The sequence below is a fragment of the Anopheles funestus genome, chromosome 3RL (assembly GCF_943734845.2).
Source record: "Anopheles funestus chromosome 3RL, idAnoFuneDA-416_04, whole genome shotgun sequence".
NCBI classification, from domain to species: Eukaryota; Metazoa; Arthropoda; class Insecta; order Diptera; family Culicidae; genus Anopheles; species Anopheles funestus.
In genome coordinates this window covers 43,808,849-43,825,566 of record NC_064599.1, presented here as the reverse complement: position 1 = coordinate 43,825,566, position 16,718 = coordinate 43,808,849, and the positions used below count along the sequence as shown (strand labels likewise).

General features: G+C 41.0%; 2 protein-coding genes across 4 annotated transcripts; one reads left to right on the top strand and one right to left on the bottom strand.

The window, feature by feature from the left end:
- Positions 1 to 268: 268 nt before the first annotated feature.
- Positions 269 to 9,754, bottom strand: LOC125771603 (pyruvate carboxylase, mitochondrial). Of its 3 annotated transcripts, none has more exons than XM_049442377.1 (8): positions 9,638 to 9,754; positions 5,822 to 6,237; positions 4,489 to 5,741; positions 4,009 to 4,056; positions 2,546 to 2,943; positions 2,187 to 2,446; positions 1,008 to 2,113; positions 269 to 931 (listed from the first exon to the last, which is right to left on the bottom strand). In XM_049442377.1, exons 2-8 carry the CDS (start codon positions 6,172 to 6,174, stop codon positions 759 to 761), a joined length of 3,591 nt encoding a protein of 1,196 aa, XP_049298334.1. In that variant the 5' UTR covers positions 6,175 to 6,237; positions 9,638 to 9,754; the 3' UTR covers positions 269 to 758. The 3 variants fall into 3 exon arrangements, with proteins under 3 accessions (XP_049298334.1, XP_049298335.1, XP_049298336.1); XM_049442378.1 differs by lacking the exon at positions 9,638 to 9,754 and adding an exon at positions 8,712 to 8,817; XM_049442379.1 differs by lacking the exon at positions 4,009 to 4,056.
- LOC125771604 (uncharacterized) lies at positions 9,684 to 15,025 on the top strand. Its single transcript, XM_049442380.1, has 2 exons — positions 9,684 to 9,804; positions 13,759 to 15,025. Exons 1-2 carry the CDS (start codon positions 9,686 to 9,688, stop codon positions 14,384 to 14,386), a joined length of 747 nt encoding a protein of 248 aa, XP_049298337.1. The 5' UTR covers positions 9,684 to 9,685; the 3' UTR covers positions 14,387 to 15,025.
- The last annotated feature ends 1,693 nt before the right edge of the window (positions 15,026 to 16,718 follow it).

The window sequence follows — 16,718 nt, the reverse complement described above, 5'->3', positions numbered from 1 at the left end:
ATAAATTAGATTATTAACAATTTCCTGGTGTTCAACAAACTTTCCTCGAGTGGCGATAGTCCAAGCAGCAAACACGTGGTTCGATAGTCTAATCAGCGTTCCCAGGAACTCAGAGCGAAGAGCGAAAATTTCGCTTAGATTCATCATGCGGAACACTTAGTAAAGGTTTAGCGCATTCATGTTTTACAAAACAAAGCACAATAGCATTAAGATTCTTGGGTAGTATTTTTATGTTAAACAAAAAATAACAACAGTTCCCGTTAAGAAGTACATTTTATATAAAGCATTTTTTATTGCAATCCCTTCCCGAACCAAAACAAAGGAAAAATCTCATAGACCTAATCTAACAACAAAATAACACCGAAACTATCAACAGCTACTGATTTGACGATACGTGGGTTTTAATTAAAATGATAGACACCTTGCAATAGTGGAGCTAAGCTCCAGGTGATGTAGCAGGTTTCAACGTTTTATCGAATGCAGTTCTCACAGAGCACGATGCAAAGGTGATTTAATCGTACCGGTATCGTATTACCGGACGATACGCAACCGGAACAAACAAATCAATCAAAAAAAGCTTGATTGTGATGACTGTGTGTAAGCTAATTTGTAAAAAAAAACTAGTACGTTATAACAGATGCTGAACACATATCGTTAAATTACAGCTTCATTAGTATTTTTTTTCGTATCAGCTTTCATTTGTCTGACTACAAAGGACATAAGTAACGATTCTAAGGCATATTATGTTGTTTTACATCTCATTCCAAGGTTAGCAGCAAGTCTTCTCCCTCCAGCTTCATGCCGCTGCTAATGTCTAGTGTTTTCACGACACCAGCTCGGGGTGATTGGACAACCATTTCCATCTTCATTGCCGACAGTACTACCAGTGGTTGGCCCTTCTCGACGTGGTCTCCAACTTTCACCTTAATTTCTGTGGAATTGAGTTAGTAGAGACAGAAAGATGTATAAGAAACAGTTTGTGCCGTATGTTACTATCAAATGCTAACCAATAACAGAGCCAGGCATAGGTGCTCCAACTTCATTCTTGTTGCCCTTAGTTGCCTTGGGGTGAATATGCAATTCCTTGACTGCTTCCTTGTCGCGGATTAGTACGGAGCGCAATTGGCCATTAAGTTCGAAGAATACTTCGCGTTCACCGTTAGCGGTGAGATCTTCGGCCATAGCTAGCGTCTTGAAACCAAGCGTTTTACCTTTCTCGATCGTGACCTCAAACTCTTCGCCCACCTTCGGACCGGTGAGGAAGACACGAGTGTTTAGCTTGTCTACCGGACCGAACGTGTCACGGAAGTTAAGGAAATCGTTCGTAACTTGAGGATATAGGGCTGCCGACATGACATCACGATCCTTCACGTCGGGATGAGATTCCTGAAGCGATTTTTTGAGTGAATCGAAGTCGAGAGGCGCAAGCTGTGCACCAGGGCGTCCCTCTATGCGTGGCATATCCTTAAGCACTCGGGATCGCAGTGGCTCCGGGAAACCACCGTGCGGTGTGCCGATAGCTCCTTGTAGGAACTCGACAACCGACTTGGGGAAGGAAAGTTCCTCTGCCCGATCTAGTACTTGTTCGGCGGTCAAATGGTTCTGCACCATAAACTGGGCCAAGTCACCAACGACCTTTGATGAAGGCGTAACCTTAATTATATCACCCAGCAACAGATTTGCCTCGCGGTATGCCTTTTTGACGTCTTCAAAGAAATCACCCAATCCGAGTGAGTAGGCTTGGAACTGCAGATTTGTGTACTGTCCGCCAGGAATTTCGTTCATGTAAACGTCGGCATTACCCGATTTCATAGTAGTTGTGCACTCGAACGGAGCGTACAGTGTACGAGTTTGCTCCCAGTAAGCAGAATATTCACTAATATCTGGTAATCCCAGACCAGTATCGAGATTGGTGCCCTGCAGTGACGCAACTACAGCTCCCATACTGGGTTGAGATGTCATTCCTGACATAGAATCGACCGCGACGTCAACTACATCTGCCCCAGCCTCTGCACATGCTAGCATCGAAGCTACACCTGCTCCGGAGGTGTCATGAGTGTGAATATGAATTGGAACATCCGGGTGTTTTTCTCGAATAGCCGAAATGAGCAAGCTGTACAAATAAGCAGAAAATTTTGTTATTACATAGAAAACATCGAAGTGAAATTAACAGAAATTTTTCTTACCTTGCTGCCTGTGGTTTCAGCAATCCGGCCATATCTTTGATACAGAGGACGTGTGTACCGGCTTTGACTAACTCATCGGCAAGGTTGGTGTAATATTTCAAGTCGTACTTTGTTTTTTTCGGATCACTGACATCTCCAGTGTACGAGATGGCGGCTTCAACCACACCTCCAGCATTACCGGCCGCTTCCATACCGAGGATCAAGTTTGGCAGATAGTTCAACGAATCGAACACTCGGAAAATATCCATTCCACATTGTACCTGCAGATGCAACAAGCAAACTCATATGAAAAATATTCAAACAGCGAACGCGGGCCCTTTACTAAACGCATAGGAATATTTATTAGCTTTAGTACTTACCGATAGTTCACAGAATTTGTAAACCACATTATCGGGATAGTTCGTGTATCCAACGGCGTTCGCGCCACGCAACAGCATTTGGAAGGGGATGTTGGGAATCTGCTTGCGCATTTCCTCCAACCGTTCCCACGGACACTCGTGTAGGAATCGGAGTGCTACGTCGAAGGTGGCACCACCCCAGTTTTCTAGCGCGTACAGGTTGTTAAATTTATGCGCCACAAACGGGGAAATCTTTAACAGATCATGTGTTCGTACACGGGTTGCCAGAAGGGATTGATGGGCGTCACGGAACGTTGTATCCATCAGCAGTAGACTCTTTTGTTTCCGTACCGCTTTCGCAAAACCTTCCGGGCCTTGCTCTTGCAGAATTTGTTTGAAACCACGCGGTGGCTCTGTAACTGTTTGTATATAATTAATATATGTGCCTAAGCCCCAGAAAAGCGAAATGTTCGAGTTCATGGTGAAAATGGGGATTAAAAAAGAAGAAATATATCATGCTGTTTGTATAGTGTAAATCTGTGGGTATTGGAGTATGTACGTTGAAACAATAGTTTCATGAAAAAGAAATTATTTAATTGAAGAAGCTATATTAAGCCTAAAGGATAATTATTCTTAATCATTAAGAGTGACCTCTTAGTAGAGTACATGTTTTCATCATTTCATCACTTTTTACATAATGAAAAACATTCAGAAAAGTTGCCGAAGTGCATTGTGCAGTTAGTTTTCAATCATTTCGTACTAGAATCTCTAATTTGTTAATTTGTGTGCTGTAGTTTGAAGCACTACATGTAAATAAAATACAAACACTTATTGATGTTGCTTTAAGGACATATGTTCAACTAGCACCGGAAAAAGATTAGTAATACAGGTTAATTAGTACCGAAGAGGTTAAAAAAGGTTGTTTCAGAATAGTTATAGGGGTTTTTTAAATCTTTTTTACCAAAGAACTGTTATCATATTTTAGGAATGTAATTCTTGGCATATTTACTGTATAAAAATAAGACATACTATCGTTTGTCAAAACTATAGAACAATCCACATTTTTCAGTTTTTTTTTTAAATATTGAAATAATTTGTTGCACTATGCAATATTCATTGAATGTAGAAGTTTTGCAATATTTAAAACAAAACAAAACAAAAAACACATAATATCTGGGATGGTACTATAGTTTTGAATATATGTAACTGCACATCATATTGCCACATGCGTTGCATTAATGTTGTACGTAATGTGTTGTGTTTGGAAAGAGTTGTTGTTGTTTTATATAATTTTGGTAGTTGTGTTAAATGTTAGAGCGTGTTTTGGTTCGTATGTATGTAAGATGCTAACCTCACATCCTAATGCTGTATGTAAGGGTCTTTGTGTTGCATAGTGTTGTCATGTTAATAGGCAATTAGCATCTTTTTATGAAGGTAGGTTTTTTTTACATTCAACGAGAGAGAAAGAGAGAGAGACAATGTACCTTTTCTTGTACCCTCTTCTTCCTCGGCCAGTGCCTCCGGTGAGAGATCTATAAGGATATTTCATGTTGCGCCAATAGTGCGTTTGGTTCGCGAGAGCGTGATTTTAAATATGCGGCGTGTACGTATTGCACGCGAAAGGGATTGTGTTTAGATGGGAATTGCAAAGCAGCACACCGATCGTCATCATAGAGTGGTTGTTGTGGTCATCGTCGTCGTTGTCGTACGTTGCAAAGGCCGATCATTGAATTATAATCGAAGTCGTTAATCAACACACAAAGAAAACCAACAGCACACGTACGTTTTAACAAGAAATTAGGACAAAAAAAGAAAATATAAATAAAGGAAACACTTCTCTTAAACGATTAGCAAAAAATATACAAAATAAGTCACAACACACACAAATATCAACAAATATACACCGCGATCATCTTGACGATTAGGTACTTTGTGTTAAATGCTTGAGAGCATGTTTAACTTACCCAATGGCAGTTGAGGTACGTGTGGTTGCACTTCAGCGGGCTTTAGTTTCGTGGCTAATGGCGTTGTTGGACCATTTACCAACACCTCCCCAAGGTAGTTAAGCAGCTTCTGGGCACGGTTTTTCGATTTGGCAAATCGGAACAGTTGCGGATGTTCATCGATAAAGTAGGTGTCAAGGACGCCATTTAAGAATTTTTGATTTTCAAGCACATTGAGCAAGAACGGAATGTTTGTTTTAACACCACGGATACGGAACTCTCGCAAAGCACGATTCATTTTCGCTGCAGACGACTGTAGATCGGAGGCATGCGATATGACTTTGACCAGAAGAGAATCGTAGTACGGTGAAATGATGGCACCAGCGTACGCTGAAGCACTATCCAACCGAATACCCATACCTTCACCGGAACGGAACACTTCCAAACGTCCCGTATTGGGTTGGAAATCATTCGCTGGATCTTCCGTCGTAACACGGCACTGAATGGCGTATCCTTGTGGTTTGATGTTTTCCTGCGTGTAGCCCAATTCCGGTAGAGTCATACCTTCGGCAACACGAATCTGTGACTGTACCAGATCAATGCCGGTAATCTCCTCGGTAACGGTGTGCTCAACTTGCAGTCGGGCATTAACTTCGATGAAGTAAAAGTTACCCGATTCGTCGCACAGAAATTCGACCGTGCCGGCATTTTCATAGCCCACGTGACGCGCCAAACGTACAGCGTACTCGGTCATTTTGTCCCGCACTTCGATAGGTAGACGGGGTGCAGGGGCGATCTCTACAACTTTCTGGTGGCGTCTTTGTACGGAACAATCACGCTCGTATAGATGGACGACATTACCTGCTTTGTCACCAAGCAGCTGTACCTCGATATGACGCGGGCGCTCAATGAACTTTTCGATGAACATTGCTCCGTTGCCGAAGGCGGCCTTGGCCTCCGAGCTGGCGCGCAAAAAATTGTCTTCCACTTCATCCATTTTACGTACAACGCGCATACCACGGCCACCTCCACCGTAAGCAGCTTTGAAAATGACAGGCAGACCATGTTTGCGGCAAAATTCCACTGCCTCGTCTTTAGTAGTTACCGGCCCGTCTGTGCCGGGTACGATAGGAACTCCGGCTTCAATCGCTGCTTTACGCGCCGCCACCTTGTCTCCCATCTGTTGTACCACCTTGGGCGAGGGTCCAATGAATCGTAATCCTGCATCGATTACGGCTTGGGCAAAGTCAGATCGTTCTGATAAAAATCCATAACTGAAACACACAAATTAAACAAATAGCTATAAACTTACAACGTTCTGAATTGGCGTAAGCATTATTTTTAGAATTAATACCCGGGATGGACCGCATCTACATCATTTTCCTTGCACACTCGAATAATTTCCGGAATGTTCAGGTATGCTTCAACCGGGGCCAGCCCTTTTCCTACTATGTAAGATTCGTCTGCCTTCTGGCGGTGCATGTGCATTTTGTCCTGTTCAGAGTAAACTGCTACGGAGCGGATGCCCAGTTCCGTACAAGCACGAAACACTCGAATAGCAATTTCACCTCGATTCGCAACCAGCACGGATCGTATGGGTTTGTACTCGACTTGGCTTGCAAAGCCATTTTTGCTGATGGCCCACAGTCGAGCCCGATTTGATCGGCGTAGCCCTGCCACGGCGAGTTGGGCACTAAACAGCTGCATCTTGACTGTTAACGGCTAATCAATCTGTTGACGATGGACGGTGGTTTTCAAATCACTATTCCGCTAAATAAGAAGATAAAAACAAAGTGTTTTGAGAAATGTTTGCTGACAAATTTCATACGCCTTCTATGATGGTTTAGGTTAAATTGAAATATTTGATCGATTGTTGTCAATTATTTTGAATCATTTCTGATACAACCGTTAAATATTCTGAGGAGTACTTCCCCATAGTTGAAGCTTGATTGACAACTTTACGCACGTAGATATTACTTGGACATATTTGTTCGAAACGAAATTACGATACGTTCGATTGATTGATTTAAATACGTAATATGTTCTATATTTTTAAAACAATAAGGAGATAATTAGGTGTGAAGAGCGTCACATTCAAATGCATCAACCCATCCATACGTTATTCAGCCAATAAAATAAGCAGGACAGAGATAACCAAACATATAGTCATTCACACAACAGGATCAGTACCCATGCGGATCTTTTTCCCGTACGCAGGATTAACTAGTTAGCTAGTAATTAATAAATGTTACAGAATCACCGAAATGGCAGGTCAAAATATTGGAGGATTTAAAAAAGGTATTAAAAAGACTATTAAAAAGATTTTTGGAACAAGTTCACGCGTGTAAATGTAACAATTGATTATTTGTACCGATGAACCATTTATTCATTCTTAATAATCCAACTGCACTTGCAAATGAAGGAAGAAGAGGAGTACATATGCACATCCTCTAGGAATTAGCTAACTGTTCGTTTCCAAAGTTCCAAAGTGCAAATGGTATTTGTTTTAGTGTTGGTGTTGTTGATAACCTAGGGCAGTCTAGGTAATCAATACTGTGCTGCTTTAAAAACAATATTGCTAATTTGTAAGCTGCCATCTGCAAATACATTTTAGAACAGCAAAATTAATGTTGCTGGAAATTAATATTTGGTGCCAGCAGAAGGATACATGCAGAATTGTACTTTACAGATCTTGTACAGAAATTAAAATTATCCAAGTCCAGGGCAGTATAAGTTGCAACTCATGTTCAGCGCGAGAATGGAAATCAGACATCTTTTTGGCGCGAACGTGTTGATAGCTGCAAAGAGCGCCGGAGATTCAAGTTGACCAACACTTAGTTCCTAAATGATTGATCAAAACGTATGAATGAAGTACAGTTTGCAGTTTGGACAAAAAGTGCACAACTTATGTATAAGAATCACGACTGAACTAGAGAGTCGTAGGACAATTTTGTAACTTTGTAGTTTTGAAGTTATTTGATTATGCTTAATTCCCGACGAATTCCTCCTATATTCCAGGAGGGTTAAGCATTGTCACTTTATCATTATAAACACTGCAAATGACTGCAACTAAAAACTGTTTTGTTGGATCATTCTTCACTCAAGCTGTATGTAAATACACTGCACTTAACATAGCGTTAAGCGGCAAACATTAGTGGGGATTATTCTTTCCGAACATGTGTTTTGCTGCTCTGTGCTACTAACTGTTAGTGGTATAAACGATAAACGAAAAAAAACTACAAGATTATGTCCGTGTGTTGCCATTATCACCACAAGCACGTTGTATCATTGATCGGATCGAGTCTACGATTGGTGATAACGATTGTGGACCGTGTTACACTTTTATAAATAAATAGCATTAATGCCTTGAAAATATCAGTTGAAATTGATTAGTTATGATTAAACAAGGCGGTCAACTCATTGCCACAAGCACAGAGAGGCACTAGGCAGCAACAGCGGCACCAGCGGTATTGACTGGACAGTAGAAAAATAGATTGAAATCCGAATTGAAAAACAGTTACGGATTTCAATCGTTATCAATAGCTGACACAAAATGTACATTGGACACTGGTTGTTCTCATCATCTATGAGTGGCTGGGAATGTTGTACATATACGAATCGTTGCGACTCATGTGGCCATGTTGCTTGTACTCCTCGTATGTTACTGTGCTGCCGAAACCTTATAACCTTCATTTGCCCGTTGATACTCATAAAAGCTCCAAATTTTATTGGCGTTTTATTACTTTCCATTTTCCATAGTGTCAGCTTGCTTTGATTAGATTGAATTTGTTTGAATCGCACTGTCATATTTTTTTCTACAAAATTTAGCCATCGTCAGCAATTTTTAGTACCTAGGTACAGGCAAACGTATTAGAGCTATCCCATCGATACACAAGAAATAATGCCATTTCATTAATCTTTTTTAGCCTTTACTTTCAGATTAATTTCATACGAATGAGACAACACTACCGGTCAGAGGAGAAACATCAACACGCGGTAGTATTGTGTGGTAAGTTGCATTTCAACATGACTAAATTTCTCTTCAAAATGTTCCATGTCACCACTTTCTGCGTATTAACTGCCTAGTTCACGATTAGCTACATGTTATCTGCACAGCACGCATCACAAATCACATCACCATGTAGAAACCTGTTAGTCTCGTACTTTACTGCGCGACGTGGACGTTGAACTCAACACGAACGGTGCTGGTGGTAGTGGAAGTGGTGTGAAATTTAAAAAATAACCTTATATTTGACAACCGTTTCATCGAAGGTCATCTCCTCCGATAGATGTATGGCAAACCTTAATGCGGAGAAGTAAACAAAGCTAAACACATACACCAGAAGTTGTTGAATAATTACAGTCCGCGTTCGCTAAAACCGTATGCTTGTTGCAGCTCTTACTATGTCGATTGAACTGCTAGGCGTCTCTGTACCGAGCGTATTATCAGGGCAAATGTTTACACGGATCACATAGAAACGCGTATTGCTGCACGGGGGAGAAAGGTGGACAAAAATATTGTGCCTCTCTCCGAGTGCGACATTGAAATGCAGAAGAATTGAGGTCAACTGGTTTCTTTTGCTGCTTGTTGGACGCCACCTGCATCCAACACTTAATGAGCCGCCAACAGCACTAGAGCGTTACTGCTACGATCCCCTCGCTCCGCACGTCTCTGTGGGTAAAACGTGATGAAGCACAGAAAAATTTGTTCGCGGTCTGTGGTGCGAAACCCTTTGACTGTCGTGCGATTTCCACTCATCGGCTAGCACTAACACCAGCAGCAGTAGTTTTTCTCCCGACTGTATCTTACAAGACATGGTGCGGTGCTAGTTTGATCGGGCAACCCGGTCCCGAATAAAGACGGATGGCTTCATGCGTGTTACGCAATATATTGAAGAATCGTTCAGTCGGCATTGATAATTGGTCCCAAAGGAAATATCATGCTAAATGCAACAAGTCACAGCACACTGAGATGCGTTAGTCTGTGAACCTGACAAAGTAGTTCGTACCACGTTACACCGGCATGCCAACTAGATGTTGACAATGTTTGTGCATTAAAATCATAACAGTACGCATCGTTTGCTTGCACTTCTTGCCGAACGATTCTATTAGCACAAAAAGCTTTTAACACATTTTTCATTAAATTTCGTGTTTCTGTACAGTGTTTTACCATAAGGAAAGGACGGTGCGCTGAACAGTCCGACGAGGCACAGAACTGATGTTTATCTCTTCCCTACAACGTTTACGAACACCGAATCCACCGTCACCGTCCTACGAACTGAACGCCAAACACAACGCAGCGGCTCCATATGTCCGCGAGGCAGCTGATTTCATAGCGTGCGTATTGTATGTACGATTGTGTGTGTATGTTGTATCGAATCAGAGTCATAAACGGCAGGGCTGTCCAACCTTTAATGTGGGGGCTGGATGACGAGAAAGTTTGGTCACAGCTTGTGGGATGTTTTGACATCTTGAAACAGTATGCGAATTAAGATTTTGTACATTCTTTCATTTTTTTTTATTTAGATAGAACGGCCGTACTGATACATTCTTTTATATTGATAAACAATAATAACTAAGTGCTTATTAAATCGTACTCCCAGCTTTTTTGAAAACTGTTTTGTGCGGAAGCGAATATGATTTTCACTTTAATTAAATACCATCGTTAAGATAAGAAGCATTTTTCGGTACATTTATGTTGGGGAAAGCCAAATATATTCAATGCAAACGTTACGTCCACAAGAAACACCTTTGCGAAGGGCATTCGGTATACGTTGACCATTTTTAGCTCAACGTAAACTTACGATCAGCGTGTTGAAAATGGTTTGATTTGGCTATATGCCATCAATTTACAAATGCGACATGCGAGAGTTTCAGTAGGTAGATCGGATTTTTTTTGCGCTGGTTATTCCAGCGTATTGCACTAAACTATTTTTTTCTTTTGGTGTTTCAAAACGAAATAGTTTTTTTCTAGCTTAAAGGTGTTGAAAATATTATATGTGTCATATCCGTTTACTAGCTGTTAGTACGACATGACCATGTATCAAAATGTAAAGTAGATGAATGATTTGGGAAGCATCGAAATCTACACTGCTAAAAAATACTGCGTCAAAAACGAGAGGAAGATGCTCAAAACGATTTTTGCCCCCGTATGTGTGAAACGACTTCATTTCTATAGGAATTCGTTGGAAGATGGACATTGAATTTGTCAACTCCGATCTGTGCCTGTGTAAAGTAGTAGAAGCTACTAAAATTGTCTGACAGTTGGCAGAGAATTTCAAAAACCGAACTGAAAATGACATCAAACCATGAAGTTCGAGAAAACCCTTTTAGTCTTGTTCTTTACTTCTCTTTATCTCTCTCTCTCTCTCTCTCTCTCTCTCTCTCTCTCTCTCTCTCTCTCTCTCTCTCTCTTTCTCTCTCGATCTCTCTGTATCTCCCTTTTTCTCTCTGACTTTTGGTTTATCCATCTACCATTAAAGGCCGTCAAGACTTATTTTTGTGACGAATCATACTAATATAGTTAATCATACTAATTTTCGCTCTATCTCTCGTATAATGTAACTTGCAATGATCATTCTTGATCACAACTACGTACATACTTGAAGTTTCAGAAATTAGAAACAGATATAAAAGAAGTTCCACGAACATAAAAAATAAGGGAAAAAAATTGACAATTAAAGAAAAATGGGTATTAGATTCAATCTTTTTTTTTAATGGGTAGCAAGAGTCAATAGACAATCGCCTTTTTAATACGAAGTGCACTATTATTGGCTCATGATAGTCGAAACAAGTGAAGATTTATGTACATAGAATACAACTATCAATTCATATTTCACTGGTTAGTTCTAGTTTTAAACTAAAAATGCTTCAATATTAAAACTAAGAACTAGAGATAAAAAATGTGCCACAGTTAATTAGTAATAGTTTAACAGTTAATTATTTAATTATCAACATAACCGATGTAATGAAAATGAATTGCCATAATAGAACTGATTAATATGTCTCCAAAAGGAAGCGTTGGATTGACTTAGAAGTAGCCGTTGAAACGAACAAATAAGACAAAGAAAACATAGGTATTAGCAGAGCTTTTTCCCACGTTAGAACCTGTGGGGTAGTTATGTTATACGCATCATTCAAATCGGTCTGCTCAATGTCATGGTGTGTTATTTGAGATTCAATGACCTAGGCAAAAGTTGTTATAAATTCACACGCCATATTGTTTCCAATGTGAAATGTATAAATCAAATGTATTTCGTTTGAGTCTTACAACCTTTTGATAACTTCTTTTCAAAATGTAGCAAAAACTGAAACAGTTTAGGAAAACATCATTTATTGGGTTTATGTTTGCAAATGTTTCAACATTAATGTAGAAAGAACATTCTTGTACTACGCATCAACGAGTTTGTACAACTAAAGCTTTACAACTTTAGTACCATCAAATCCGAGCTCGCTAACAATTAGAAGATATTAATTTTCGTGATTTTGTCCAGTGATAAACGGATTTAACGGTTTGAAGACTTTGCTGAGTTCGTTTCCCATTTATACTTTCAAGTTCTGGTACATTTTATAGCACCATGAAGATCATGCTACGAGCTGGGCAAGAAAAAACGCTATACCGTTGCAGACGAACGACGGTAGACAGGATGAGGGCACAATAAAACGCGATAATAAGAGTAAATGAGTGGGCCCACATTGGGAAAAAGAAGAGGAAGAATAGCTGTTGCCCTGATCTACCGCTTCCAGAGCAGCAAACCACCCGTGAAAGATAGGGAAGATGGAGCAGATCGTCGAAAAACGGCGTGTAAAATGGATGAAAAAAAAATACGCATAAAAGCTACGCAAAATGTTGGGTTAATGAAGAAAAGAATGAGATACAGTAAAGAAACAAAAAACAAAAAACAAAAAAAGCGTGGCAACAAAAAGGTCTGCAAAACAGTTGAACGTAGCTCATTTCATTGGCAGCCCGTTTATCGCAACGATAGCACGTGCTTCGACGCGCTGAAGCTGCCCATTGCTGTATAGTTTAAGCGTTTGGCTAGGTGCTTCATTTCTGAAGATGGTACGAGCACTACGGGTATGCTAAAAGCTTTTGCTTGGATAATTAAGAGTGATGATGCCAAACCCGGAAAACTCGTGTGTACCCTGCTTTGAGTGATCCGAAACCAAGTGATCGATCAACAGGTTGCGTTTAACGATCGGGTCAGACAGAGTGTTTGAAATATCGTGTACGTTAAATGAACAAAATATACACAATGCAGTTCATCGAGTGAGTATATAAAAAAATTGTATTTATATTGAACATCAATCGAATGGTGCTTTGAAACTTTGTGTAACTCTGGAGCTTACCAATGTGAACTAAAAACAGTGCTTGTATCACTGTGATACTGTGAAAAATGTTAAACTGTGTCTTAAAACCCGAAATGCTTTCGTATCGCCTGTCGTTGCACTCCGTTGACCACAACACGGCACAAGCATAAATAACAAATACTGAAAGATCATTGACTGACCATGTACTTGGATACAGGGCTTAAGAATGTTCTGGATGGTGCACATATTAGTGATATTTTACGCGCTTATGCTACATAATTGTTTATGCTTTTTTCACTTCCTCCTTGCCAATTACTTTGGTTGTGCAGATCGGGTAAAGACTGGTAATTTGCATATCCGTTGCGTTATTATTTTAAACTGTCGTACGAGCGATATGGAGTTGCCAATCAAGATTACGTGCCTTACGCGCACAAGCAGAGTTGTTAAGTTCAGAAACAAGATTTACAAAATGTCAGAATACAATACTTTACGGTTGCGATTTAATGTTGTTAAAATGAAATCGCCCTTCCAGTATCCGAGCAATACCACCGTTTTTGGTATACAAAATGCACTATTATGGTGTGCGTCATCAGTTACACATTTCGGACCGATATGTTAATAAGCGATGTACTCAAGATGATTTATTTGCATATCTTTTTGAGCATGCATATATTTCATGTAAATATTTCTCACTGTGACCATTTAACAACCGTTCTTTCACTACAGTTGTTGTGTTTGGGTGTTTATTTGTATCATAATATGGTTTACACTCACTTTGCACTTTAGCAATTCATACATAGGAGATTTTTTTTGCAGAAAGTATACGAAAAGTGCAGTTAATATTTGTTTGTTCAGATGGTCAACGCAATTTTTACGGTTAATGTGAGATAAACATAAGAACTGTGATGTGCCTTTACAAAATAAGAAATGTTTTTTTTGGAAGTGAAACAATAAACAATATTAACCATTTTGTACTTCTAGCCTACGCTTGTTATGGGTGCCTCTTTACCTTATGAGTATAGTTCAACAGATTACGGGACAGTTTAAAATTGTTAATCTCAACACTGCTAATCTTACCAACCCATCTAACGGAACCGCCAGAGGTGTAAACTTTGTACAGATTAAACCAATCGTGATAGCAACGGGTTCTGTACACACCGAACTGTCCACCAAGTCAATGAACGAGTCGTCTAGAGCGCTGCAACAAGAGAAATTGCCAGCCATGATGGTCGAAAACAGATTCATAAAGTTATCCATCGTCAACTCTACGACTATTGGCAACAAAACACGTGAAAGAAAGATTCAACAAGCGATTACGAATGCGCGCCAAAACGAACTACCATCTGAAGTCTGGAGTAAAACTCATCGGCCATTGACAAATACAAAATTTGCTTCGGTTGTTGGTTACGCAAAGAAAAGTAAAATACGCTCTGCGACGCAAACGGAACCGGATCCACCGAAGACGTCCGCGCCCGAATCTTCCAAGATGCGGCGGAATAAGTATCGAAATTTTAAATCACGATGCCGTTGCGAACGTATATGGAACTGTGTTAGGATACAAATATCTGTGGCACGTTGTGCACCTGATTTTTTTATGTGCTGTTTTTGAAAAAAAATCTCATCGCAAAACGAAATCAATAAATAGATCTATAACGAAAATGTTGTTCATTTGTCTACATCTCAAAGTGGTATTTTTTTAAATTGTTTATTTATTTATATTTAATTATTACGATATTTAGCCGTATTGTCAGCCTCAAAATGCTGAAATGTACAATAATCACAAGGCATTTTCTCCTTGTACTTTGCCTTATCCCGGGCATATTCGATTATTTTTTAAATTGTTAACAGGAAAAAAACCTATTTGTTTATTTTTTATTTTATTAGTGCTTTAGAAGTAATGCCTTCTAAAGAAGAAATGACATTGTGAAATGGGCTACAGAATATCACAGGGAAAGGATACCAGAGATATTCATTTAACTATTTACTAAAAAAAAATATCATAAAGATTGAAAATGCATGTTATGCCATGGATGAACATAGTAATCTGTTCGGTATCGGCATCGAAAGGCGATAGTTTGTAGCTGCCATTTCTAGATAATAACATAATAGATAACAATAGATAATAACAACGTGCATCCGAAGTAATTTCTCACAACCAAAGCATATCGCACATAACTACATATGTCAAGCAATTAGAATCCGGACGGCAGTTCAACAACTTCTAAGTATCTACGTTTTACGTGTTACGTTACGGTATAGTCGTTCAATAAAAAAGAAAAGAAAATAAATATCTAAATAGTTTAATAAATCTACACGTAAAAAGTTTTATCTTGTACATCTACTAGCCAAAGGTAGAGCGTTGGTCTAAATTAGATTAGAACCTACAACCCTGTGTTGTATTGCAATGCCGTTCTTGAATCCGGTCTTAGTCAAAGCAGGGCGGTTGGAACAGGGTATGCGGGCCGCTAAGAACAACATATTTTCACTTCAACATGAATTAGACGAAGAGCTCATCAACATTCCGGGTTTCAGCGTATTCGTCGGTATAAAGGAATGCGAGAAACAATCGCTAAGACGTAGTTTGGAGAGCGCGGACGGTGCACTTTGAGGGGGAGCGCGGTGATGAACGGTTCCTCTCACTGCTCACTGCTCAGTCGTCCATCCACTGCTGCATCCGAGCGATCTCTGACAGGTTTGACTCCACCTGATCCAGCCAACGAGCTCGCTGTGCTCCTCTCCTTCTCGTGCCGAACGGGTCGCTGACGAGCACCTTCCTAGTGGGGCATGAGTCCAGCATCCTCTTCAAATGCCCCGGTCATCGTATCCTTCCGGCTTTGACCACCGTCGGGATATCTGCACCGCCAAACAGCTCAGCTAGCTCGTGGTTCATTCTCCTTCTCCACACGCCCTGCTCGAATACACCGCCAGATAGTCCTTAGCACTCGCCGTTCGAAAATGGTGAGATCATTGGCGTCCTCCGTTAGCATAGTTCAGGACTCGTATGCGTAGGAGACTACCGGATGTATCAGTGTGCGATGTATCCTATATTTCGTGTTTTGCTAGCGTCTCCTAGCGAACGGGAGGCAGAATGCCGTTTCCGGGCTCTCCAGGAGCTTGACGTCGAAGTTGCCGGACCTCTCTGAAGCAACTCCAGCCATTCCCGAAACGAGGACAGCCGAATAACACGTGGCCCACGGACTGCACCGACACCGTGCAGCTGGGACAGTCGGGGGACAAAGCAAACCCACAGACGTGCACGTACTGGTGGAAATATCCATGTCCCGTGAGTACCTTCGAGAGATGGAAGTCCACCTACCCCTGCTTCTATACCGTCCACAGACGTACGTCTGGCATCATCAGGTGAACATTTTTGCTGGTGCTGATATCGGCCATCCACCGACTGTGGCACCTTGCGTCCTCTCGTACAATATGGCGAAGGGGAAGTTCTCCGGCCAGAATCAACGCCACGTCGTACTTCACTGAGAGGAAGGAGCTCTTTATGCCCTGGGTCAAGGGTCGTTGAATACCTGCCAGCATTCGCTTGCACTGCTCAGATGGGTGCACCGTAGCGAATAACTGATGTGGCTACTCAGGCGAGCAGCTTTCTCTTCTTTACCTGAGGGCCACTGTGGTTGAGTATGACAGCATGGACGCCCTTGACCACACGGAGGGCCTTGGTCACGGCCATCTCAACGTATAATCGCCACAGCCGATGGTCATGCAGCATGACCCCCGGGTAGCGGATGGACAGTTTCGAGGGTTCACGGGTATAGGGCGGATGACCTCGCCGCAAGCTCGAGATCATGACGATCTCCGTCTTCTCCCGAGCCAGCTCCAGATGATGGCGCACCATCCAGCCATTCACCGCCGCCACAGCTTCCTCGGCCAGAGCTGAAGCGTGCTCCGGGGTCGTTCCAGCAGCAAGGATCCAGAGGCACCCT

Bases quoted from the DNA above. Each gene is read 5' to 3' on its own strand.
- LOC125771603 (XM_049442377.1), bottom strand. From the start codon at position 6,174: ATGCAGCTGTTTAGTGCCCAACTCGCCGTGGCAGGGCTACGCCGATCA. The intron at 5,742-5,821 runs GTATTAATTCTA...TGTGTGTTTCAG, and splicing joins GTAGATGCGGTCCATCCCGG to TTATGGATTTTTATCAGAAC. The intron at 2,944-4,008 runs GTACATTGTCTC...ATATACAAACAG, and splicing joins AGAAGAGGGTACAAGAAAAG to TTACAGAGCCACCGCGTGGT.
- LOC125771604 (XM_049442380.1), top strand. From the start codon at position 9,686: ATGTTTATCTCTTCCCTACAACGTTTACGAACACCGAATCCACCGTCA. The intron at 9,805-13,758 runs GTGCGTATTGTA...TTGTACTTCTAG, and splicing joins GAGGCAGCTGATTTCATAGC to CCTACGCTTGTTATGGGTGC.